The 27,829-nt window shown below is 33.7% G+C and overlaps 2 protein-coding genes across 2 annotated transcripts in view; both read left to right on the top strand.

The window, feature by feature from the left end:
• The first annotated feature begins 13,223 nt into the window (after window positions 1–13,223).
• On the top strand, window positions 13,224–20,470 carry LOC133203536 (endothelin-converting enzyme 1-like). Its single transcript, XM_061339307.1, has 8 exons — window positions 13,224–13,501; window positions 13,695–13,802; window positions 14,481–14,656; window positions 15,017–15,079; window positions 18,704–18,782; window positions 18,996–19,063; window positions 19,248–19,980; window positions 20,334–20,470. Exons 1-8 carry the CDS (start codon window positions 13,333–13,335, stop codon window positions 20,468–20,470), a joined length of 1,533 nt encoding a protein of 510 aa, XP_061195291.1. The 5' UTR covers window positions 13,224–13,332.
• A 1,664-nt stretch (window positions 20,471–22,134) lies between these two features.
• LOC133203535 (endothelin-converting enzyme 1-like) overlaps window positions 22,135–27,829 on the top strand; it is a 15,217-nt gene continuing 9,522 nt past the window's right edge. The window contains exons 1-13 of the mRNA XM_061339306.1: window positions 22,135–22,230; window positions 22,375–22,424; window positions 22,910–23,332; window positions 23,483–24,090; window positions 24,231–24,338; window positions 24,569–24,744; window positions 25,099–25,161; window positions 25,424–25,499; window positions 25,750–25,820; window positions 26,170–26,896; window positions 27,097–27,204; window positions 27,308–27,408; window positions 27,588–27,653. Coding sequence (XP_061195290.1) covers window positions 22,162–22,230; window positions 22,375–22,424; window positions 22,910–23,332; window positions 23,483–24,090; window positions 24,231–24,338; window positions 24,569–24,744; window positions 25,099–25,161; window positions 25,424–25,499; window positions 25,750–25,820; window positions 26,170–26,896; window positions 27,097–27,204; window positions 27,308–27,408; window positions 27,588–27,653 — 2,646 coding nt within the window. The 5' untranslated portion in view covers window positions 22,135–22,161. The remainder of the gene's footprint in view (window positions 22,231–22,374; window positions 22,425–22,909; window positions 23,333–23,482; window positions 24,091–24,230; window positions 24,339–24,568; window positions 24,745–25,098; window positions 25,162–25,423; window positions 25,500–25,749; window positions 25,821–26,169; window positions 26,897–27,096; window positions 27,205–27,307; window positions 27,409–27,587; window positions 27,654–27,829) is intronic.

Here is a 27,829-nt window from a genome sequence, read left to right as displayed (position 1 = left end):
TAGCGATGTGTCAAAAAATATACACTCAACAGGAGATGAACCATGAAACGGAAACCCTCTCCTTGACGTCACAAATTATATAAAGCAAAATGAAATCCGCCACTGACGTGAGTTCCGGATTGGGCGTGGTCTTTAGTCAAAGTAGAAAGTTTATTTTAGCAGGTACATGTATATACGTCTCTTTTGTTATATTCCCTTAAACTCCCTGCAAGTAAAAGAAAGCATGAATGGAAGTAGAGCAGCAAGTTCGTAAATTTCAGGTTATTCAATGAAATTGATTCTTCAATATTATGAAAGTTTAGAAAAAGGACTTTATTTCGAGAAACTCTGAGTACACACCAATAAATTGTAATAGCCTCTAAGCTTAAAGGTCATTTAAAATCATAGTACCATTATACAATAATGCTCTAAGGGAAAAAATACCAGGGGTGAAGATCATTGTGTTATTCGAAGAAAAACACAAAAATTACCAAACATAGTTTTAGCTGGTATTTCCTCAAAATTTGTTTTAAATCGAGGAGGTATAACATCATTAGGCATAATAAACGTTAAAATTACGGAAACAACACAAGTTTACATGTACAATATGTCGACGAAATTATCCTGCTTAAAAATTCTTAAAGTTACATTGCACAGTGTCCTATAATAATATATAGCTGCGGCAATTCACTAGCTGTGTCTTATGAGAGAGAAAGAGTGAGAGAGAGAAATTACTTAAGGTAAATTACACTGCTCTTAATTCTTTTTCTGGCAGTGTAAAATTGGATAAGGTTCTTTCTAAACTCCATCTTTAAACGCGATATGGATGATGATCAAACGTATATATTTACATCGTCGTCACGATTTATCATGCGATACCTAAATAAATATCATATAATGGTATAGTTCTTTGTTCGCTTTATCAATTTGCTGAAAAAAATTAGTGAAATTACAGTGAACGAATCAAAAGCATAAGACCTCAACGGACAAAAATTCAGATTTTATTGAACCAAAAGCAGTGGCGTAGCTAGGCAAAAATAATATGGATGCTTTTCTGGCTGCATCGGGTCTGGGGCCAAATCAGCCCCCCCCCTTCCCTCAAAAGCGGGTCCAGCTGTGAGAATCCCTCGAAATCTCCACAAATAATGACAATATTTAAGAGTGTTAATGGTTTTATGAAGATAGTACATTTAACAAATCATCTCTGAATATAAGAAAACAATTTACTGAAATACATTCTTTTATCAATGAATTTTGTATTTTTTTTTAAAATGAATGAATTGATTAATTCATTCATTTTTTAAAAATAAATTTGGATGCTTTGGCATACTTGTAAGCAAACATGGTAGCTACGTCACTGATCGAGTGACTTACGTCTCGTACGTAAATATATGTACCATACACAGAAACATGTACAAATATACAATTTATGCACGTGAGAACAACATATTTGGTAATATAATTAACAGTAATCACGACATTTGTAAATCAGACAATACATTTCTTAATTTGTTTGCAAAAAATATATATTTTCCCAGATTACATAGTTCTCTTGTGTTGTAGAGCTGGTTTTCACATGCAGTTGGGTTATAATTTACATTTATTTATAAATACTAGGGTGACAAGAGGAATTGTCTTCGATGATTTTTTTTTATCAAATTTTCTTCTTTTGGGCATTTAAATATTAAATGAAATTCATCTTCTAAATTACCTGTATTACAAAGAATCCCATTTTCTACATTTCTAGGGCATCATTATGTCTTCCTCTTTCAGTTTTTAAGTCATGAACACATAATCTTATTCGAAAAATACAATGTACATGTGTCATGGTGTGAAATTTCACTATTCCGGACATAAATTATTATGCAATTATCTTTTCGGATTAATTGTTAACAAAAATTTTCCAATATTTGGGCAAATGTGAAAATTTTATAAATTCCTCAGGGCCTTAATCCCGCCTGAGGGAGAGTCACTCAAAGATGACAATTAATCTTTTAATTGACTTCTTTGACACTTAACCTTTTTATCTAAATTAACCCCTTTGTGTACATGTCGCCAAATGTCACCAGTCACTCATTAAGTGTTTGATAATTTGAAATGATTTCTCTAGACTCTATTGTTAACCCCTTTATTTTGTTCTATCTATGTTCAGTATGTATGTTTTGTTGTTGAAAATCATAGTCAGTTGGAATCGGGTGGACCTTCGGTGCTGATAGATGCCAAACTCATGTAAAAGTATATTACATCCTAATTCTATAAAAAAAAAAAAAAAAAAAAATACAAAAAACTGTAACGCATGTTGACTTAAATTGTTGAATTGTTTATTAAATCTGGTTTCAACAATAATAGAAAAACTCAGGGTTGGCCCGGAATTAGTATTAGACGGACAAATTCACTTGTAACACATGTTCTATAAATTGTTTCTAACGGTTTCATAGTATGGTGTAAAGTGAAATTTTCTAAACCAAAAAAAAATCCTTTGCATGGGTGAAGCAAAAACATTTAACAAAGTTTTTCTTCTTTTTTTTTTTTTTTTTGTTTTTGTTTTTTTTTTTTTTTTTGTTTTTGTTTTTTGTTTTTTGTTTTTTTTGTTTTTTCATAAATGTAACAAATTCTTTCATACATGTACAAGACCTAAAAAGAATTTGAATCTACATTACCACTGTTATATAAATCTTCTAGACCAAAGGGCGATACATAACTTCCGACCGAAAGTAAATTTCCAAAAACTGATGAAATTCTTATGTTTGTAATGCATACATTATCATTTTCTACCAGATCCTGTAAACGAGACTTCAGTATACAATGGTTATTATTTGATATTTTTAACCGGTAATTTAAAATTTTCTTTTTTCTATAAATCTCAAGTGGAAATCTTTCCAGCTCCCGATGAACAATATCATTACAAGTACTTTGTCTAACCCTTAAAATTATCATGGCCGTAGGAACGGGGGGCGGACGGGAGGGTGGAGTAGGGGGTGCACGAGGGTGCCGTGCCCCCCCCCTCCAATAATTTTGCCGATATATAGAATACTATAGAAAACAGGAACTACATGCTTTTGCCCCTCAATAATGACGTCTGATGCCCCCTCCCCCCTTTTTTGGTTTGTCAAGGAATTTTTGATAGTTGATAGTGCCCCCAACTGAAAATGTATGTTTGTGCCCCCCCCACCCCCCCACCCAAAGTGTTATTGCTTCCTACGGGCCTGATTATCTTACAGTATGAAACATGTTAATACTTTAAACTGCATGTATACCTTGTGAAATTAGTTTGTGCAATAACCTAGATCTGTTAATGTAATCAAAAGCTTTCTGATAATTCAAAATCCCTCTTTTCTCTTTAATACATGTACCTTGTTTATAAGAGTCAGCTATACAGAAATTGCATGAACTGTACTGGTAACAGGTTTAAGTCCAAACTGTGCATACGAATAATAGTGTTATCAGTATCCCATTATACCAGTCTGTTTTTCAATACACATTATACATTCAATACAAAAAGAAAGTCGGAGACACTGAAATGAAACGAACAATTGACAGAAACACCGAAAAAGGACCGAAATAAAACAGGAAAGACTGAAAAGTAGCTATACAGAAGGGCGGGAAATGATCGTAAAACTAGAAAGGGGTATAGATGCAGTCGGCGAATCTCTGCCAATGTATAAAGCAGATATTTATATTGAAGATGCCGGTCAGTTAAAGTGTTATAAAATCTAAAGATTTACATGTAAAGCTGAATTATTATTATCTTGCCACCTTATGTGCAGCACTAGATGCATGAGGTATTATTATAATGAAATGTATGCAGATAACGAACAGTATTCAAGCTCAAAAGTCCATTTAATCAATACAAATCAGGAGCAGAGCAAACACGGACCCCTAAAACACCAGAGGTGGGATCAAATGCCATGGAGGAGTGAGCATCCCCAGCCGACCGGTGTGCTCCTTGTCATGATCGGGAAATAACGGAAAAATCCGTAGACAATTCAGTGTGCAAATGATGGCTTAACAACCAGTATGAAAAACGTCAGTCAGCATACGACTTAATGATAGATTGTATTTGCTGACAAGGTCATTGTATCGATCATAGAACTTATTAAATGATGACTTTAAACGAGACTGTTGATATTCTTGTTTCATCAACTTGTTTGTCAATAATTTACCTCGTTTTAGAAATTGTTCATACATAGAGCATCCTCTTGCGTGTCGAATCAACTGACAGATATAAACCCCGTATGCAGCTGATACTGGTGTATTGCTGCATAAGTAAGGGAAGTTGACGATTGAAAAGTTAAAGTCATCACGTTTATCATAAAGCTTATAGTTGTTAGGTTACCATTAACGTCCTTTTCTAGTAAAATATGCAGATATGAAACAGATGTGTAAGACTCTGTGGTGTCTTTATTTCGAGTTCACAGGGATATATCGTGTTGACATGAATGGAAATAACTATTGTTAATTGATAATACGTCGTCGATATATCTAAATATCGAGTTGAAGGCCACAGTAAGTGTTTTCTTCTCATGTATAAGATTTTTGAATAAATTCTGCTTCATTTGAATACAAAAATAGATAATGGGGCGCAATTGGTACCTTTCACGTCTTCTGCTCTAACGTGTTTGATTGTTGTATTGTTTTACGTCCTAATCAAGAATTTTCACTCATATAGAGACGTCACCTTATACCGACGAATAGCTTCAAATTTAGATCTATACTCGACACTCAGGGCCATTGAGCTCTAACGTGAGAACACCCTTTCTTTTAAAGATAAATAAACTAAATCATTTTAATTCACGACAATGAAATTCACTTGTCTAATAATATATTTCATCCATGCATTTTCATATATATGTATTTTAAGTCAACAGAATGGGATCATCTCAGTCGTGTAATACAGTTTCTGTGTCACCCGAGCCAGCAGAAGGGTGAGGAGGGTATCAATTCCATACATTTATTAAAAATCCTAAAATCTGTAACAAAATCTGCGGGGTCGAGAGTCTTTGAGCAACTTTACAGTCGCTCTCCTCCAACTACCAATTATTTTAACATGACAATTACACAGAGAGGAAAAGAAATAGCATAAAAACAAAACTATAATTCAGTTCCACTTAGTCTCTCAAAAACCATGTAAATGGTATATGAGGTACAAAAGATATATAAACATATATTACATATATAATACAGAGGATCAAACAAAAGGTGTGATTGATAAAGTCTAGCTAGTAGGAGAACATACCATTATACTATTAATTTAAGTAACAAATGTACATACATTAATTTGTATTTTTCCCAGTTTGATTAGAATCAAATCTTCACTAGCTCCTTTTTAAAAAAGGAGCTAAAGTGAAGGTGTGATTTTAATCAGACTATATTTTTTCATAGATTCAACATCTTCTGAGCACTTGACTTCACAAAACTTTATAGTAATTGGGTTAGAACAAAACTTCTGGTTCAAGAAAATTGGATTAAAGCATTGCATTCTAAAATATAGTGATGGTCATCTCCTATCTGATCACTACCTCACAAACTAATGTAAGATAAATGAACAAACAGAGGTCAATTAAAGGCTTAATTAAATAAACAGAATGTCGTTTACATTGTCCTAATTTAGGCAACTCTAAAGATATGACGGGGGGAAGGGTTATATGTCCTTGGGGTACATGTAGTATCAAACTGAATGGTCGAAACGCAATGAACAATAAACATGCATGTTTGCCAAGGGTAAAATTAGAAACATACATGTACACATTGCATAAAAACTGCACTGCTTTTCTTTTAATATACTGATAAACCTTAAGAATTATTTTACATTTGAATGTTTATCTAGAATAATTTTATACGGATTTTTTCAAAGAAAATTTAACTATGCTTATCGATTATAAAACATTTCTCCGAAACAAAGTAATGAACACGTTTCTTGAGGACATGGATATAGGCAATCAGAAATATATGGAACAGAAATTTCCTAATTTTCATATAGAATCCTTATTTCTGTACTCTTAAAAATCATTAATTTCGTATTTATATTTAAAGCATAATTGTGTCGGAAACTTTTTGTTTGTGTTGTCCATTCTAAAGTTTACTGTTGTGCTAACTTCTCAAACAATCCTTTAAGTTACCTATAAGAATCCGGTTTTTTTTTGGGGGGGGGGGAGGGAGGGGAACTGTCCATTTGTTTAAAGAATGGGCAGTTTTTTTGAAAAACTTCAAACAAACAGTATGAAGTTTCCAGATTGATTCGAATTTAATTACCTGCATTTTATTGGAAAGAAATCTATTTTCAGGTAGGATTTTAATTAATATTGTTTTAAACTCTTTTACTCTTACTTTTCCTTGTTTCCAGTCCCAAATATCACTCCTTTTGTGCATCATTTGGGTCGTTAAATTTTGATTCTGTTATACTCTCCATCGGAGGAAAATATGTATGCCTTTCCAAAGCAAAACTATAAATTAATTTTTAAGCATTCTTCTATATTTAATATTTTTTTTTTTATTTAATTCGCAGAGTTTAAAAAAAAATTGATAATACGTCGTCGATATATCTAAATATTAATTTTGAGTAGGAGAGAGACCCAAAACTGTCATTCTGTGAGAGAAAGAACTGATCTAGGGCCTACAGCCTACAGAATGGACAGTTTGTGGCCTCTCTTTCTTACTGAAACTTAATGCAATGACTGAAGAAATTTTAATTCCCAAAATTGTCCTATAATTTTTCTGGACATTGATGTATTTCATGTATTTATGATTGAACTTAATGATTAAATAATAAATCCAGTGTACTTAGAGTTTCACTTCATCTGATGCTTCATTTTTGTTCTGTAGATATATATTCTTCATATATGGAACAAATAAAATTTTCTGATGCCTATATGTTTTATATAGCCATCATAAAGCCTATACAAGCTGTTTTACAACTATATAAGGATAATATTATTTTTATTTTATTAAAAAAAGTTAAGAATTATATATACTTTAGTAAGTTATCAAAAAATTGAATTTTGAATTTTAATAAGAGATGATCTGTATATGAAAATATAATTCCCGTCTTTATTAAATAAAAAAAAAGGGACAAAGAAAATGATAAACAGGGAAAATGCCATAATTTTTCTTGAACAGTTTAATCACTGTCTACATGTGTATAATCTTGACCCATTTCTAAGTTCCACTATATTATCTTATGGATATTTTTTTTTTCGCCTTCAAAGTACAATTAAAGTGTAATTTCTAACTTTATTTACTGATTCAACAAACATGTTTGCATAAAAGCTACCATGTTGATATTGGTTAATGATAGACCTAATGATTTTTTTTTTATTAATTAAAAATTCAATGTAAATTAATTTTTTTATAATAAGCACGTAAATAACTCAACTTGTTTTTTTTTTAAAAAAAAAAAAATCATCTCGTGTGTATAAACATGTAAAATTAAATATTTATATATTAAATTTGGATAGGATTTATGTCAGGAGATTTGCTAAATATTTTCATGTATCATGTATTAATGTAAGTTATTAGATCTACGAAGTTCCATTGATAATTAACCAAACACTCCAATTTTGTTTGTTACATGTACACTTCACTTACCAATCATTGTTCGTGATGGAAGTCAGAGGAAAATGTCTTCTCCCAAGTCTGGATGTACTATTGGTAAGCATGTTTCATGAACAACTCTGAAAAATTGAATGTTTAGGTGGGACAATGTAACATCTCGTAATCTCGTATAAATCATGAATTTAAATACAGATGGTGCCACAAAGACGATGTGCACGGGAGGCCTGTAGAACCATAGGGATGCTACAAACTGAAATGCAACAGAATGCAGTAGGTAGTCTGCTCAACAGGTCTCAAAGCGTCACTGGTTAGTTGTGGTAAAGGTTTCAGAAAACAAGATATGTGCTTTAAAACGTCTTGGAGTGGATGAACACGCTGTACGTACAACGACCCTGCAGGATCGTTAAATTTCACCGCAAGCGAAACAGAACCGATTTAACTCATCTGTTGCCTTAAACGGAGACTTTCGCAACACACATAAAGTGAACATTTTAAAATCAGACATCAGGAATAGGCTTCATGAAGCTAACTTGAAAGCACGAGGACCTACCTTACATACCGTTTTGACCGCAGAGCATAGTGTGAGAAGAATTGAGTTTGTAAGAGATCAGGTAAATAGATAAGTCCCTAGAACTGAGACCCATAGTCATTACTTCAAAGTCCGAATCTGCATTTATTTTAATGAAGAGGAGTTGTACGTCATACGAAATGGAGTATCAAATATAGAAGATTTTTCATCAGATTGTACAGTTATTTGAAGGAGCCAAAGATTCAGAATTCGTTCTAATGGATGATAACGCCATACCACTCAGGACAAGCATGCACTGTGAACCAGTACCTAGAGGTAGAGACTAGAGAGAATGGATTGACCTTCAAGGTCATCAGACCTTAATCTAATTAAGCATTGTCTGGAATGTTCTATACAAATATTGAATCAGCAAAGCAATCCTCACTGCACGTTTTGTCGCCACACAGCTATGATGTCTCTTACATTACGGTTTGGTCCTCGAGAAAATAATTCACTTATTATTATATTATAGGCTGTAGACGATGAAAGTATGGTGGTATGTTTTACTTAGTTATTAGTCCTCTTCATGCCAGGTGGAACATAAGTCAGCCACAAAGTCCCTCCAACAAGTTCCATCCTTTGCTCTTGTATCCCCTGTTCCACGACAACCCTATACGATTCAGCTCGCTTTCTATTGTTCTTAGCCCTGTTGTTTTTGACCTATCCCATTTTCTTTGGCCATCCGTTGTATGTATGTAATTATTCATTATTTCATAGTTGCCTTTCTGTGTTTCTTCTATTTTCTGTCCCTATTGTCGTTTTCTGATTTTTATTTTAAAATAAGTATACTAAAATTAAAAATCAGTAAACTGCAATACTTTTCGGTCTGCTTGATACTTTTCGATCGCTTTCATGAGACACCTGAATTTGAATAAAGAAAGCTTGGGAAACTCTTCTATCATCTAGAAATAATTGTTTATGATTTCCGAAGCAATCAAGTGTATGTATGATTTCATTTGTTTCTGTAAATTTGCGACCTTTTTACCCCTGAATAACTCTTATACATGAGCTCTACCATAAGTCTCGAATACATTTAGTTGCCTACTACATGTATATATAGAAGCACCAAGCTAAACCACCGAAAAAATAGATAATAATATACCACTAAGTAATCAGGTTTTTACTCCATCAGCACATCAAGTATAATTTTAAAAGCATTAAATCATTATTTTTTGAAAGATATAGTCTCATAACTGCAACGGTGTGTGCAAACAAATTGTTAACACACACCGTTGCAGTTATGAGACTATATCTTTCAAGAAATAACGATTCAATGCTTATATTTACATTTTTTTAACTCCTTGCCTTGATTGCAAAAGTGATTTATATTTTAAAATCCCAGTATTATCCTTCGGGTAAGTTACAATTAATGGAAGAGCCGTTGCAACAGCTTTCTGTTCAATATGAACGTGAATTTTGACTTTCGCTTATGACGTTGCATTTCTACGATGCTCAACATTTGTGATGTAAAAATAAAACGCATAGTTTAACCTTTTGATCCCCCGTCCGTGTTATGGTGTGTTGAATGCCTTAGCTTTCCTCACACTTTATAAGCAAAATACATGTGGAATGTAAATATTAAAAATATGAAACATAATACATTTACAAATAAAAAAAGCAAATAAATAAATAAATAAAAGTACAGTGTACAATAAAACAAGTGAAAAAGATATCCAGTCAAAAATATATTAATATATATTTATATATCAAATATGTTAATGAACAAGGCAAAAATCAAATAAAGGAAAAGAAATTAAAAGCAAAACGACCCTGAACCCAAAATAAAAAATGTAGATAAAAGAAAACACAAAGTAAACAGAAATGAACTTTAGGAGTTAATAATCTCATAAAACTATCGCGCTGACCTAAAAATATTGCGGCTTATATTTAATTTTTGACCCGAATACTTATATTCAATAATTTTACCCATTGTCAATCTTTTAAGTCGATTAATAAATTTAAACGTAAAGCATGGCATCGGAATTAAACGTTATATTTTCGTTGTTTCAGCGAAAAAGACAGTAGATTGATAAGCAAATTTAAATATAAATCTCAATATACAAGAAGACATGTTGGTCACTGTAAGACTTTTAATCCTCTGCGCCGCACTGAAAATAAATCATAGGACTTCATTTAAACCACTTTTTAATTTTTATTGTTGAATTCAAATCCTATTTTCTAATCCGCTATTTTAATTTACAACTGGGCGCTAATCTGTTGCATTAGAGGTCATGCTTTCACACATTCAATTCCGTACCCTTATAGTATGACCACTGACTAAAAGTGCTGGAAATGGACATTTAGGATTCTGAAAATATAACTATGTCTTGGTGGACGGGTGATATTAGGAACTACTCTAATGAGGAATTCCATGGCTATTTCAGTGAGATCCGATTGGTTGCCATGCGTACATTGCCCAGAAAACCACCAAAAGAAATTCTTTCCCTACTGCAGACGACCGCGGTACACTCGCCTTACGCTCAGACAGAATCGGCTCTCACAACACCTTCCTCCCTCCAGAGTACTCGTGAATTTTCATACCTCCCGGAAACCACCGAATTTGCTTACTCGCCGAGCCATGATCTTCGGCTTGACCTCGGGACACCGAGCACAACAGAGGAACGCTTCAGTTATTTCCCTGTCTCTGCCAGGAATCGGCTTCACCAGTGGCAGCAATTCCAGAATGACGAATCTCCAAGGTCAAGGGATGACAGCAAAAAGTGTTCCACATTCAAAAAATTTGCATACGGCATGACCTTGTACATCGCTGTTGCTCTTCTAGCTCTTCTCATCATTGTTGGAATTTTAGTGTCATCTCTGAAAACAATGGATAACAACATCAGTCAGTTAAAACCAGTAAGTACACTGCTTTAAAAAAGTGAATATCATAAAATCCAAGTGTTACCGACAGGTTTGAAGCAAAATGGTTAAATTGGTCTGTCCATAGAATATCTGGTGTAGGATCAGGTCTCAAAATAAAGAGATTGATTCAGGCTGCATGAGCAGATCCAGCATGGGGATGCGGGTACTACTGGATTTGTAATGCATATAGAAATATGGTCTTAAATGACTCTGAGGAGAAAATATACGGCTGATCTTGCTTTTTACACTCTTAATAAGGGGGCTACCAGTGCTTTGCAACGTTTTACAGATGACTTAACACGGTATTTGTTCCACTGTAATATATTTTTCTTTCAGGAATTTAGGTGTTCTAGTGTTTATCTTTGGAGAGGAGTTTTGGACGTCACATTTGGGTTGGCTTTTACTATCCCAAATGAGCTTTATCTAAAACAATGTATATGTTAGGAACTTCATAACTTGATATTAAATCTGTGTTAGGATATTATCCTGCTATTTTTCTTTTTTGTTAGTCTACGCGTAAGGATGCACACAGACGAAATTCAGTATTTCTTACGTATACGACATTAGAGTGAAAGAAAGATAAGTGATGACTTCTACGGCACAGTAATCTTTAGCGATGGATCTAACTTCTGTAGGCTATAGCAGAGCCCTTAAATAGCAGTGCTTGTCTAGGTTATGTAGGCTATAGCAGAGCCCTTAAATAGCAGTGTTTGTCTAGGTTATGTAGGCTATAGCAGAGCCCTTAAGTAGCAGTGCTTATCTAGGTTATGTAGGTTTTAGCAGAGCCCTTAAATAGCAGTGTGTATCTAGGTTATCTTTGTTAGCCAGAACTTTTATTGCTTCCCAACAATAAAAACTCTATTGCATGCTTATGCTGTATTTCTGACAGAGATGGTATACGGACTGAGACCGCTTGACCCAGTCATTTATTTCTACTTGGGTTGATTGTCAAATTATTCCAGTAGTTCCAGTGAAAGCATGGTTCAAGGTAAATTAAGGAAACATTTTATAACTGTGGATCCGATAGCGTGGCATGCAAAATCAGAAATGTCGAATCATGCAATGAAAATCTCTTGAGTAATCGCCGAAGTTGTTTGTGAAATCTACAAAGGTACTAGTGCAGCACTCCTTCTGCTTTTGATTTTGTTTTCACAATAAAGCCCCATGTCCCTAATACAGCTTAAAAGCATACTGACATTTGGAAAGATGTGCCTCCCTGTTCGAGATGCGGGAAAAAACGACTGGTAAGGATGAAGCCGATCTTCCACAAGAGCAATGTATCCCAAAAGCTGCGTGCATAAATATACGTGGTACATTTCCACCTCAAATGCATACACGATGTATTTTAATTAGCTATCTTCATACAATTATACACCATCAAACTTTGACTATTCAGATTGCTTTGAAAGGACTACTTTGGAAAGCATTATCATCATGCGTACAAATGAGGAGGCCCTTCTCTTACCCAGAAAATATGGTAGTCTCTTCCGAGTATTTCAGGGAGCAAGGTGAAAACATAAAGAAATTAAATCTGTATCTCATGTCATTACTTACCAGTTAGTTTTGTAGTTTATTCCATGCATTAAAAACAAAATAAGAAGGTAATAAACATGTTGGTGGATTCAGATCAAGCTAAAATTCGGTTGCTTTTGTCTTTGGGAGTTGCTATTTTCTTAGGTACATTTTAGGTGCATTCATTGGATGAAATTAAATCTAGGACCAAACATGCAGAAGAAGCATTTCTGAAACTCACTATTCACTATAGTTTTACAACTGAAATTAAGTACTGTTTATCCTTTGGCAGTATTCATGATAATAATAGTGCATTAAAAACAAAGGAACAATCAATAAACTTTAATTAATTATAAGTCTTGTTTTCTTTTTACGATAAGGGCGTGGCATCTCCATTTATAAGCGATGGTGAGACTCCTTGCCCCATAGTATCATCATCAAAAAGTGCAATACAAGAGACAACTCAACAACCAAAGACAGACACTATAAGGACAACAAAAATGATTACAACGACATTAAAAACCACGAGTTCAGCAGTAATAGAAACATCGCAGCCGACGAACGCAAAAGCAACCACATCACGATTTATCACGGATGCGCCAAAACCACTAACAACAAAGGCGGTGACCACAACCACAATAAAGCCATCTACATCACTATCATCCACTACGTCACAGCCTACTACAACTACATCATCTGCTACGTCGCAGACTACAACTATTACGTCACCTACTTCGTCACAGCCTAAAATCACAACGAGGCAAACAACATTGCAAACTCAGTCACCAACTACGACCTCCCAACCTTTGACTGATCCGGTGCTTTGTGATGACACATTCTGCAGTTCACTGGCATATGAAATGCTTGGAAGAATGAATACATCAGTGGATCCGTGTTCAGATTTCTTCAGCTACTCCTGTGGGGCGTGGATCTCAAGCAGAAAAGTATTGCTAGACATGAATGTCTTTGACGCTGATAGGAATTCCGTAATGAGCGATGTGAAGCTGAACTTAATGCAAAGATTGATAGGTAATTATACAAGCTCAGTGTATCTTCGTGTAATTATAATGACGCTAATGACGTTTTATTTTCACTTAATGTAGTGAAGATTTGATGAGATACTTTTGTCAATAATACGATCTCTATATGTATGTCTTATCTTCTTCCTGTTTAGCAGATAGTAAGATCACTGTTGGTGTGTTTTTATGAATAATTTTTCTAGAAATGCTCGAACAAGAAGTTACTTCCACTGACTCGGATTACATGGCAGCCGCTAAGCTTCATTTCCAGAGTTGCCTAGATTCTAACAACCGGCCTGATAGTAGCCTCGGTATGTATAAAATTTGGTGGACTTTATTACAACGCAACGAAGTCTCTTTAAAATTTAAGAATTAATGAGTTATAGAATAGAGAAAAGTCATTCGACACTCTCAAAACCAACCTGAGATCTGAATCGACGACAAAGGGGCACTAATCTAGTAAACTATTAAAATTAGTATGTTGTTGCCCTTTAGAATGTCATGATCTTAATTTAAGGCCGTTTCTTAAAGGTCAAGGTTAATGGACAATTTGGTTTAAAAAATTCTCTATGGATTATTAACCTAAAAAACTTTTACTTGAATAAATTTAAGTACGAGTGCTTTGACATTCAGAGGATGAACTGTTTGATATATGTAAGATGATAAGTGCTAATAGAAAGATGTCAACCACATCTGGACCTTGAATTCACCACTAATGGTCTTTGTTTCCAGAAGAGGCTAAATGTTTAAAATGTTAGTAGTTTTAGATAAGCAGCAAAGTATATTTAAAAGTTTATCAACAATGCTCTACGACGAAAATAGACACATTGGTGCATTTTTAATTACTAGCTCATGTGATTTTAAATGCATTCTATACACATGATACATGTGTAACCAAAAAAATTGCAACAACTTTATTCCTCAACAATCGTTGTTTCTTTCATCGAGAAAACATGTACTGCTGATTCTTCATATATTTCTCCAACAAGTAACAAAGGATGTGGAGAGTTTACTGGAATCTCTAGGCGTAGGAAGTTCTATGACGTCATTTATGACGCCATCTGTGATGCAGTATTCCCTTTTCTCGGATTATGGTGCTTTTGGATTCTTTACGTATGATGTAAATAGCAGAGTTGTGGGAAATATAAAACGAACTATTCTTCAGGTTTGTATTACAAATAATTAAAGAAATCATTGATAGAATCTTGGGTAAATGTGACACATGCAGTTTACACGCTTTTAAATAGATTGTATTCATTGACTTTATGTATATGTAGGGAAAAAAGGCCTGTCCTGATTTTGAGAAACATCGAAAATTGTTGAACTTAAAAACCAATAAGGAATTCTGTTAGTTTGTTTTTTGTACCAATATTTGCTTTCATTTTATATTTTAAGTATCTACATGAAATGCATAATTACGTTGACCATGGCAGTAGACAAAAGCACCGTTTTCATTCTTTCTCTCTGAACTGAATGATCTGTTACTAGTATTTGATATTAATGTATGATACATACTGTTTTTTAGCTATCTCCACCTGACTTGTACTTGAGACAGAGTGTGTATCTTCTGCCGTATGAGGATAATGAGGTATAATGTATAGCTGTATTTGGAAATTTGTTTTAATATAATATTAGTTACCTTCGACCCAGATTTTTTTATGATTTAGTACATGTATTCAGAAAGCACCCATGATCTTTGTATTGAATATTTTAGAATAAAACTGGTGTATTTCATTTTCAAAAAATGTATTTCATATGGCATTTGAATAGAACAAAAGTTCGAAGATGTCATAAACCATTTAAAAACAATTTCTGCAATATTGATTGTAATTGTTAAAAATGAAATCCGGAACAATTTCAGGTTGTTAACCAACATTCTTCAAATTAAGTTCTTTAACAGCTTTAGTTACTAGTATATTGTTCTACTCTTTCTTCAATAGACTAGTCCTGTGCTTCTATTTATTCTCACAAACACCTGTTTCTTGGGTGGATTAAGCTCGTAGTATAAAAACGACCCTGTTCTTTCTTAATAGATTTATTTTACTGTGTTTTTTCACATTGTGGTTCATTCACACAATAACTTCATTTTGCCTCACAAGTTCATTTGATTACCATGGATTTGGGAGTGAAACCTTTATATTTCGGAGAAAGGAGTCTTCATTTCCACAAACTGACAATTTAGAAAACAATGGAAGTAAGAGTATCGATTTGAATCGTCTTCTTTTAATATACAACAATTCTCCACGATAAATTAAAGTCCAGGCTTTTTGACATCATTGACGATTGCTTTTTCAATAAAAATGGAACTCGTAAATTTACTTACCTTGTCATTGGTCATTCAAAATAATTTTGTTAAATAACATTCTAATTGTACACACAAGTACTCTGAATTTGATATTAAAAAGGTGCCTGAGTTTCTGATTGACAATATCTATGTGGTTTTTTGGAGACCAGGTCTTCCAACAATCTGTTGGAATTCCCATGGGTACCAATTGCGCCACCTTTTTGTATTCATACGAAACAGAATCTATTCAAAATCTTATGCATGAGAAAAAGAAAACTCTTGCTGCGGTCTTCAACTCGACATTTAGATATATCAACGATCGAAGTATTATCAATTAACAATAGTTATTTCCATTCATATGTCGACACGATTTATCCCAGTGAGCTTGAAATAAAAGATACCACAGAGTCTGATACATCTGTTTCATATTTGGATATTTTACTAGAAAATGACGTTAATGGTAATCTAACAACAAAGCTTTATGCACGTGATGACTTTAACTTTTCAATCGTCAACTTCCCTTAATTATGCAGCAATATATCCTGATCACCTGCATATGGGGTTTATATTTCTCACTTGATTCGATCGTAAGAGCATGCTCTACGTATAAACAATATCTAAAGCGAGGTAAATTATTGACAAACAAGTTGATGAAACAAGAATATCAACAGTCTCGTTTAAAGTCATCATTTCGCCTGTTCTATGGTCGATACAATGACCTTGTCAGCAAATACAAATTATCATTGAGTTGAGTGCTGGCTGACGTTTTTCATACAAATTGTTAGGCCATTATTTACCCAATGAATTGTCTACTGATTTTTCCGTTATTTCCCCACCATGACAAGGAACACATGTCGGGTGTGACCGGTCGGCAGGGGATGCTCATTCCTCCATGGCACCTGATCCCACCTCTGACTTTTTGGGGGCCGGGTTTGTATCCTGATTTGTATTGTTTGAATGGACTTATGAGCTTGAATACTGTTCGTCATCTCCATATAGTTCATTTCAAAACTTATATCCGTAAAGCATATCTCATTTAGGTTTATTAACAACAGTCAAGGAGAACTGTTAGAAATACTGTACAACAGAATACTCGAGAGTTGGTGTTAATTGAATGTGAATACTTAGATACTCCAAGGAACTATCAAAAAATTGAAATCACAAAAATTTATCAAAATCAATAGCATTAAAACAACTTTTCATATTTTATACAGCCATTCTGCAAGGCAATGTAAAGACAATGCTTCTTGATATCGTAGACAACAATAAAAATAGAAATCCCAAATTTGAATACGTTATCAATGTCATCTGCGAACCAATTATGTGAAAAAAAAACATTATGCTTTTATACACTCCAAGGTCGATATAAAAAAAAGATGCTAGAGTTTCTCATTGACAATAACAATATAGTTTTGGGGGACCAGGTCTTTCAGCAATCTGCTTGATGTCCCATTTGTGCTAAATGTGTCCCGTTATACATTGACCTGATTTGTATTCTTATAGAGCAGAATTAATCCAAAACGTCTACAAAAAAATGAAGTTTCTTGTAGCCTTGAATTCAACATAAACATGTATTGACGACGTTTTATCAATTAACAATATTCATTTGGATTTTTACGTTGATAATATGTATCCAATTCATCTCGAAATAAAAGACACCACAGAGCTTGACACATCTGTTACATATTTGGATATTTTTCAAGAGAAAGAAATTGATGCCAAAATAGCAACTAAACCTTTTGATAAACGTAATAATTTCTTCTCTCTATCTTCAACTTTCCTTATTCATGTAGCAATATACCAGTATCACCTGCATGTGGAGTTTATATCTCCAAACTAATTGGATACGCAAGAGCATGTTTCTATGAACGAATTATTTCTAAAACGAGACAGACAATTCACAAAGAAGACGATGATATAAGGATATCAACAATCCTATGAAGAGTTAACATTTCGCAAATTCTGTAGTCAATACAATGTGTCGTTAAGTCGAAAAAGGCCATTTTTTTCATACTGAATTTTCTTTGGATTTTCCTGTTTACCAAGCATGAGAGGGGGCACGCGACAGGTGTGACCCGTTGACAGGGGATTCTACTACTCCATTGCACCTGATCCCACCTCTGTTTTCAGAGGTCCATGTTGAAACTGATCACAATTTTTATTGTTTAAATGGATTTTTGAGCATGAACACTGTTTATTATCGTCACATATTATCGTAATAAAATTGTGAAATTTCAACAATTCACGAGAGTCGTAACGTAATCAAAATTGTATCCATTTTCAGGCTTTGGCTTTTTCTGTATCTAATTGATTGCGTTCCTCTCTCTCATCTCTCTTTAGTTCATTTTATCAGAAAACTGATGACGTCATCTGCATTTTTGGCCATTTATAATTTTAAGTACAAGTTTTTTTTCTTTTTCGCTGTTGTTCATCCCAACAAAAAAGTTTAATATTCGCTGTTGCTTTCTGTGTTTCATCTAACTGATATCTTATAACTGGATTCGTTTTTGTTGTGGAACATTCCATTGTGACTCTATTTTGTAGAAATTCTTTCCTTCAGACGATTTCTACTGTGATTCTTTCTTGCTGGACTTCACTCTTTCATACTTTTTATACTTTCATACTTTTTTATCATTATTTTCCTTGCTGCCATTCATTCTCAGACATTCGATTTGTGTACTTGTTCAAAGTAACACTTAATCATTACACTGTTTTCATACCACATGTTTGTCTGTGGTTCTTTCTTGCAGACAGTCTTTGCATTTTCCCTTTTCCTCGCTATGGTCCTTTTTCAGACTACTTTTTACGAACTCCCACTTTGTTAGGTCTTGTTCTTTAGAAATTAAGTGATAACATCTTGATACACAAATTTTTAATATTTTATGCAAATAATGTCTAAATGGAATATCTAAAATGTTCCTTATACAGATAGGCAGACGTTACTTAGATAGAGTTGTTCCTCTGATACAGCGCTTCAACAGCTTTCTCAGACCAACCTTTTCTAATGGTAAGTTAAAACCATTCAACATTTCTCTCCTCAATAAAGTGGATACTTGAAACATTCAAAATGTACTTTATTTCAAATTCAAATCGTCACTTGTTAAAACAAAGTAAACAATCCTTTACAAAAACACAAGTTGTTTATAAAAAATGTAGTACTAGTAAATGAGATTATGTCTGATTCAGACATAAAATACAATTTGGTATTCTGTTATATTAGGTCAAATTGATGGGCTTTTACGGGCAAAAGTTCAAGAGGTCTTTGAATTCGAAAGACAACTCTCACAGGTAGAATGTTCACGATACATTAAACTTAGTTAGTATATAATAAATTCATTCTATTCAATAGAAAAAAAATCAATTACAATTACAAACAGAATGAGGATAAGAGAAAAGTTACATTCATTGTCAACTCATGTTAATAGAATATTTTTTCAATAAGGCTAATTTGTTGCTGTAACACTGTTTACAGGCTATCCGTGTTGCCAAATCTTCCAATGAAGAGAATGCACTGTACCCCGTCAGTGCACTTATACAGAACTTTCCAAACATTAACTGGACGGAAGCTTTACCAAGCCAACAATTTTCAACTAACACCCCTGTTCAGCTCAATCATCCAAGCTACTTTACGTCTCTGAATGGAATGCTTGGCAGGACTGAGAAATCTACCCTTATTATGTACCTGTACATCCGGGTTATTCTTACGGGTATTATTCCCTTTGCTCCAAAATCCACCCGCCAGTTTATGGACAATTTATATGACACAGAGACTGCACAAGAATACACAAAGACGTACTGTATAGATAGTACGTTGGAACTACTTCCGGAGGAAGTACTAATAGAGTATTCAGGAAAACAAAACCAAAATGTTAAACCTGTACTTGAGTACATTTCCTCTCTGGTGAAAAATCTGACAGACCAAAGCATCAAGTCTTTCTCTTCCTATGGAGGATACAGTGATAAAACTAAATTGAAGATTACTGAAACTTTGTCCTCTCTCACTCTGAGTAATGCACCGATTCCTGTCATTCCTTGGACCGTCCTGCTCTCCACAAACAAGGATGTATTCCACTTGTTCAGAGCTAATTATGCTCAACAGGCGCACTCCTTCCGGTTGATGAACCGAATAGGAGAGGTGTACTCAGTACCTAATATACCGTGGTATACTATCGATATTGTGTATGACGAGGACATTAATACACTGGGTAAATGACTTTCCTTTTTTCATTTATATAATGAGTTTCAAATAATTATAGTAACAAAATATTAAAAAATACAAGCCTAGAATGAATTTGGAAAAAATCCATCGGTTTAATTATTGTAAAAAGACATGATATGGAAACTGTATTGGATGTTGTTGTTTTTTTATACGAGTATACGGAAAAATGAGAATGTTAATGTTTTTTCTGGATTGTCAGATATCTTTGATATCATACTCTTTGATAAGTACATATGTAATTATCCTGCCTGTAATCAGAAACTGAATTCTTAATAATGCCTCTCAATCCTTATCATTGTCTAGATGATATTGACAGCTATCTTGATGGTTGTTTTATAGGTATCTCTTACGGAATACTAACATGGAAAACAAACCTGAGACCAGAATTTCCGTTTTTGACGACCGTTGGGTTACTGATATCAGAGAAAGTTACAGATGTTATTTATGGTAAAGGAAATATCCCTTTTTGTTTTTAGGTTTAAGATTAACAAACTAGGCAGCAATAGAAACTGCATGGAATAAGCATGCTTATTTTCTTAAGAATACAATGATTGTCTTTGAAGGTGCGCTGGATGTTCGATCTTCTAACAAGGACTGGAGTGATGCCTCGTTTCAACATTATCAGGATAAACATGACTGCTTCATGAATCAACTATTTGAAAAGAGAACTGTAAGTCATGGTTTTCTTATGCATGGCTACATGTTTGATCGGAATAGGTCACTATCTGATTGTAAAGAATCAATAAATAATGTTGATCAGGTCTCACATATCTTATCATCGTGAAGTATATCTTTGTTTTTAACTTAACCTTGAGCTTGGACGTCTCCCATTGGATCATAAAGAAAAGAAATGAATAAAGAATAAATAAAAAGAAAATGATCAAAGGTAAAGATAACGAATGGTGATCGATTTTATAAATTCTTTAAACAATACAAATTGTAAACACCTCAAAAAAAGGACCTTTGAAAACAACAGAGGTGGAATCTGGTGTCCTGGAGGAGAAAGCATCCCATGCCATGTCGACTGACTACACCCTTCGTGAGTCCTCTAATTAATAAAACAAAATGACTAGTAGTTAAAACAAAGGCCTAATAATTGATATGAAACAAAATCAAAATACGAACCAAAAATATGCTTTATTTGCAAACTAGGTGATTATAACAACCATAGAATTTGCAAAAACTGATTTAAAGCGTGATTGTTGAAAGCCTGTAACATCAACTTATTTGTCAGTAGCATGCTTCAGTTTAAAAATTGAAAGACATACAGATCTGTTTCATATTTGGATATTTTACTAGAGAAAGACATTGATGGCAAACTAACAACTAAATTTTAAGAAAAACGTAATGATTCCAACTTTTCTATCTTCAACTTCTCTTATTTATGTAACAATATACCATTTTCACCTGCATATGCAGTTTATGTCTCCCAGTTGATTCGATAGACAAAGTCATGTTCTACGAACGAATAATTTCTTAAACGTAGTCAATATATCTAAATGTCGAATTGAAGGCCACATCAAGGGATGGATTCTGTTCTGACAAATTCTCACAAAAATATTGTCCCCGTTAGATTTAGAATTCATTTAAATCTTTCCGTTTCAAGTTTTACAATTGAAAGAAGGAAAGAAAATATAATATCTAAAATTCCAAACATTTCAATATAAAGGAGACATATGTAAGTATACTTTGAACATTTTAATTAGTTAGAAACCTGACAAGATATCCTTTATAAATAACAAAACACTGTACCACACTGCTAATGATGATAACTTAAATAAAGTGAATGTTCTCCTTACTCATATGATATTTAGTTGTTAATTAATCAATGTCCCCAGCTAAACCTTGACTGAACATGGGCCTTGGAATAAGAGGAAGCAACAATGGCATCAAAATATTTTTGTTCTCTTAATAGGTTAATGATATTGTACTTCTTTATTCTATTTTTATTTTTTTAAGGACATCGGAATTGACAAAACAAAGCAGATAATATCAGGACATGCAGGGTTGTATATATTGATACAGGTATGGATGAACATTTGTTTAAAGACAAAAAAAACCTAGAGGACTTTAGAAAAATTCAGAGTGATACAGATAATAACAATTTTCTATCACTGTTTTCTTTTTTTTTTTTCAGGAACACAGAAGGTTGATAATAAATAACTTGATGCGGACATATCAGTTCCCGTTCTTAGCTCTACAATCAGATCAGCTGTTCTATCTGTCCATGACACAGGTAGGCGAACCCTTCAAGCTACAAGAAACTGTCAAATGTTAAAGTATTGCTCCCTTTTGAAGATTTATACTACTTAGAAATATTATAGACTTAGGGACATTCTTCATTTCCTTTCTATTCTGATTATTTATCTCATCGTTACAGGAAATGTGCAAAGTGGATAAAACGGGGGATGTATTACCTAACAAATTAAGGTAGAATAATTAGCATCAAAATATTAAAATCAATGTTTAAAATTGTACATGTATGTTAAATTATTTGCTGGTCAGCACTTTGCAAATAATCATGGCAAATGAAAAAAAAGTATTAATCTCATTTGACCTCTTTATTTATATCTAACCAAAATGAATACATGAAGTTGTTTTACTTGAGGCAGCGACAAGAGCGACCTCACTTGTCTCGCATCACTGGTTTCTTTTCCCAGTTCCCATCAGAGTGGACAAAGGATTGTTATCCTCTTTCGAAAACTAGACTTCACAATAGACTCTGTTAGGAATCGTGATTGCCATTCGTTGTTATAATTGATCTACACGCATAATACAATGTATGTACTAGAAAAGGGCTCAAATATGCTGAGCTGTTGCCCAGTCATATCAATTGTAATAAATACACATTGAGTACAATATGGTTTTGATTAATACATGTCTTATAAGTGAATTTTTTTACTTTCTTCTTTCAGAGCAAACACAATCCTGATGAATGAAAAAGCTTTTATAGATGCATTTACTTGTCCTCTTGGCTCACCAATGAATCCTCTTTATAAATGTCATCTTTTCCAAAAAACCAATTACACAATTCCACCAACCACTCCAGCCCCTCAGACAACTACTACAACAACATTAAAAACCACCACAACAACAACCACTCAAAAACCAACGACAACAACTACACAAAAGCCAACAACACAAACAACAACAACACAGAGACCAACAACGACAACTCAAAGACCACCACCAACAACAACTCTAAGATTAACAACTACGACCCAAAGACCAACAACGACAACTCAAAGACCGACAACGACAACCCAGAGATCAACAACGACAACTCAAAGACCGACCACAACTACTCAAAGACCAACGACAACAACAACCACACAAAAGCCAACAACAACGCAAAAAACAACAACACAGAGATCAACAACGACAACTCAAAGACCGACCACAACTCAAAAACCAACAACTCAAAGATCGACAACAACAACCGAAAGTCCTACGACAACAACAACAGAGAGACCAACAACAACACAAAGACCAACAACGACAACCGAAAAATCTACAACAACAACCAAAAGACCAACAACAACAACAGAGAGACCAACAACCCAGAGACCAACAACGACCGAAATAACGACAACCGAAAAACCTACAACAATAACAACCAAAAGACCAATAACAACAGAAAAACCTACAACAACACCAACAACCAAAGGACCAACAATGACTCCAACTACAACAATTACAACTAGAACATCCTCAACTACACCGACAACTACTATAACAACATCAGCTCCTATCACAGTAACTACAACTTTATCAACAACTACATCTACTCAGATAAATCCCACAACGACATCTTCTCCGAAAACAACAAAAATTCCAACAACAACCGTAAATGTTCCCTCTACCTCTCCCGCTGTAACTGAACCACAAACGTGTCAGACCGGATTCTGTTACTCTTTAGGTTTCCTGCTTTATTCCCGAATGGACGAGTTTGTAAATCCCTGTGACGATTTCTATCAGTATGCTTGTGGAGGATGGGTGTATGGAAGAGAAGCATTGGTTGCTCTTAATCTGTACAACGAGTCCAGGAATTCTGTGATAGAGGATGTACGTTTTAATTTCAGAGAGGAGTTAAAAGGTACTTTTTCATTGTTTATTTGAATTTAAATAATTTCACATTTTCCCTTTGTTCTGCATTTCACCATTTTTCTTTTACATTGCATTTGTTATCAAATGATCATAACCATCGTGTAATTTTTTTTATATTTATTTTCTTAGCAATGGTAGAATCCAATGTTACCTCTGATGACAGCGAATATTTACAGGTGCTAAAACTTCATTACCAAAGTTGTCTAATGTCCAACGATCCACAACAGGTACAGAGAGGTAATTAACCCTGTCAAAGGAGCTATTGAAATATATGATCATCCTTAAAATGAAGATTTCTCTTTTAGCTGTTCTGATTTCTAGTAGTTTTTTTCCTTCCAGACATATACTACGATTTTACATATGCTTAGTCATTAACCTCTGTGCTGTTGCTATTTTGTTATTTATTTGAATATGTGAAACACTCTTAAAAGATACTATAAATGTTGATCTCAAATACTTTTTTCTAGTGACAAGCGATATGCAGATAATATTGGAAATCTTAGGCGTGGGGAGTGACCTACAATCCTTTATGGGAATAAGCACCATGCACCTCATTGTCGGCACAGATATGGGCGGATCAGGGATTTTTGATTACAGATTAGTCAAAGCGGTAGTGGACAACACAACAACAAAAATATTGCAGGTAAGCTTAGCTCTCTTTTTAATAATAGATTTGTAACTAAGTTGTTTCATGACTAATCATCGAATTTATTAGAGGTCAAATTGGTTCGTCTTTCTGATTATAGATTTAAAAATTGTTTTAGTGACGAATAAACAAGTTCAGTCTTGAATTCTTAAAGACTTTAGTTTTATTCAAATCTAGTAAATAATCAACAAAAATAACAACAAATCAAACATCAATAGGTTCAAAGTACATGTATTTCTATTTTAGCATAATACATGTACAACTCCTCATTTAGATTCGGCGTTTAAACTTACTTTACCTAAATCTTTTCTAAATCGGACTTTAACAATTTACTTTTTAAAAATATTTCAGCTTTCTCCATCTAGTCTGTATCTGAAAGATGATGCCTACTTATCACCCTATGAAAACAACTCGGTGAGTGCTCGAAAACCTGTAGCTACAAATGAGATCTCATTGTATAAAACTGTCGTTAATGCCGCAGTTTAATAAATTTAGTTTTCCTTTAAGAAAAATTTTAAATAGTTTCTTTACTTTGAGAGAAAAAGAGTTTCGAAGTGTGTTTGTTATTCTTCAACTATTGCACTCATTTTTTTCATACTGAATTTGAAAATAAATAAAAGCAGAAATTGTCTAAGGTTTCAATAGATGTATGTATTTGTACCATTTCTTCTTCCAGATAGCCAAAAAGTATCTGGAGAGAATAGTTCCTGTCTTACAAAAGGTCAATATCAATTTACGACCACAAACTGCAGGTATGATATAATCAATGTTACATACATTTCATGAGCATATATCTTATTTTTTCTGCTGTGCTTAAGAGAAAAACAAGATCGTGCTTATATTGTATGAAATATAATTATGGAACCCATTAAAATTAGACATTTATCCTGCACTAAAATTGAGGTTCCATCATATGTACAATGTTACTCAAGGGCTAAATTAGAAAGCTAAATTTGAAAATTAAGCTCGTAATACTCTTTCATTGATACTTTTTTCTCATAGGAGAAAACATAACGGATATTCTGATCGAAAAAATGAAGGAGGTTTTCGCTTTTGAGCAAGAATTGGCTAAGGTTTGTTTGTAGAAGTTTTAGAGCTAAATGTGTATAATTCTATGAAAATGTAAAAACATTTTATTTATCAAACCAATCAAATCTTTTGACATGAAATTCATACAGCATTTATTCTTTTCGTAGATGTTTTTTGTATTTCTGAATAAAGTCATATTTGCCCTTATTTGATTTTAGTTGTTTTTTTTTTTTTTTTTTTTTTTTTTTTTTTTTTTTTTTTTTGGTCTCTTCTATTAGATAATTAATTTTTTCAACTCTTTAACATTGTTAATATCATGATTTTAATGTACTGCGAAAATAAGTTTTTAGTCAGCATCAAAATTGCCTTTGAATACCTCGTCCACTATTGTAGGCTATCCTGTTTACTGGATTCGAAGCTAACATCGACATCACAGTCCAGGAACTAGAACAGAGGTATCCCAACATTGAATGGGTATACATGCTGCCTTATCAACAAACATTTTCAGACACGCCCATAAGAATTGTTAACCCCTCCTTCTTCCAGACTCTTGACCAATTGTTTAACCAGACTAATGATGACGTCATTGTCATGTATATTTATACGAGGGCCGTGTTGACAGGTCTCCTGCCCTACACCCCATTAGCTATACGGAAAAGCATGGATGGTATTTATGGGAATGACTCCAGTGTTCCATTCTCGGCTGGTCATTGTTTAGATTCCACGCTTTCCTTACTTAACGAAGAATTTCATGAAGAATATAGGAATAAACACAGAGAGGATATAACGGTTAAAACGTCATATTTTACGAAGTTTTCGAACCAATTAAAACAAATATTGAGGAATTATCTTAGTGGGCCAAATGAATTTAGTAATTCCACAGCTGAGAGAATCTTGTCATCCCTGGGATTGTTAGACGTCCAATTCCCATCAACACCGTCAATTCCTTGGACAGTCACTTTGTCCAACACACTGGAAGTATCGTTCTTAAATCGTGCAAACACCGCTCTCCAGTTGAAAACGTTCAGGGAACTCGACAACCTAGGAGTTCCTCTCACGAAGGCCGACTTTGCATGGGATGGAACTTTTATAGGTTTTGACTCCAGTTTGAATGCGATCGGTATGTTCATTTGATCCTAGTCTCCTGGGTTAGTTTTAATTTGATCTTTTTATTTGATTGTTTTATAATATTGTAATTTGATCTTTTCATTTGTTTGTTTTATAATACATTATTGTCGAAATATGGCTGAAATATTGCCGACTCGGCGTTAAACAATAATAATTAATCAATCATATAATAACATTATGTTGTCTTTCTAGGAATACCTTACCCGATTCTGAACTTTCATTATTCGGTTGATCCGCAGTTCCCTGCAATTACCACATCTGGTTGGCATATAGCGAAGGAATTAACACGTGTTGTTTTAGGTTTGTTTTTACAGTTTTTTAAAATTAATTATAGACATTATAGTTTACTTTAACTCCATTTTGTCTAATATTTAAAAATTTTCAAGTTACATTCAAATAACAGGTGACTTTTCGTTCTCGCCTTTGGATTGGAGTTTTGAGTCCCTGGTTAAATTTTCGGAAGAAAGAGAATGTTACAACTCACAGGCCTCAGATGACAATGGGGTATACATTTATTATGTTCCAAACAGTTGAAAGAATGTCTTTGAAACGAGTTATTCTATCATTTTATATGAGGTGTTTTTGGATTAAAACCAATAATGGTTAATTATATATGTATTACATGCACATAGAATACTTAATTTAACATAGTATACAGAATATATCTAAATAAATCATTTTAGGTATTGAACGATATAAAAACTGGTGACGTCATGACTGGGGGAGTGGCTTTAGATCTTGTAACTAAGGTACTGTTATTACATTTAGGATCCATTAACATAGTATTTTATTAAAGAATGGGCATCAGACATGAATGTCTGTTAAGATTTACATGGCAGACTCTTATTTTGTCATATTATTTGCAGATCAAATCAGATGTTATGATTTCAGAAATATTCAACACACGATTGTAACATCTATTAAG

Source organism: Saccostrea echinata, unplaced genomic scaffold (genome assembly GCF_033153115.1).
Source record: "Saccostrea echinata isolate AGI-Se365-2 ecotype Australia unplaced genomic scaffold, CSIRO_AGI_Sech_v1 ptg000051l, whole genome shotgun sequence".
NCBI lineage: Eukaryota > Metazoa > Mollusca > Bivalvia > Ostreida > Ostreidae > Saccostrea > Saccostrea echinata.
This window is presented reverse-complemented; position numbering and strand designations above follow the sequence as displayed.

Excerpts from the sequence above, each read along its gene's own strand:
- LOC133203536 (XM_061339307.1), top strand. The coding sequence starts at position 13,333 with ATGCTTGGAAGAATGAATACATCAGTGGATCCGTGTTCAGATTTCTTC. Across the intron at positions 13,502-13,694 it reads CTTAATGCAAAGATTGATAG|AAATGCTCGAACAAGAAGTT; the intron begins GTAATTATACAA and ends TAATTTTTCTAG. Across the intron at positions 13,803-14,480 it reads CCGGCCTGATAGTAGCCTCG|TAACAAAGGATGTGGAGAGT; the intron begins GTATGTATAAAA and ends TTCTCCAACAAG.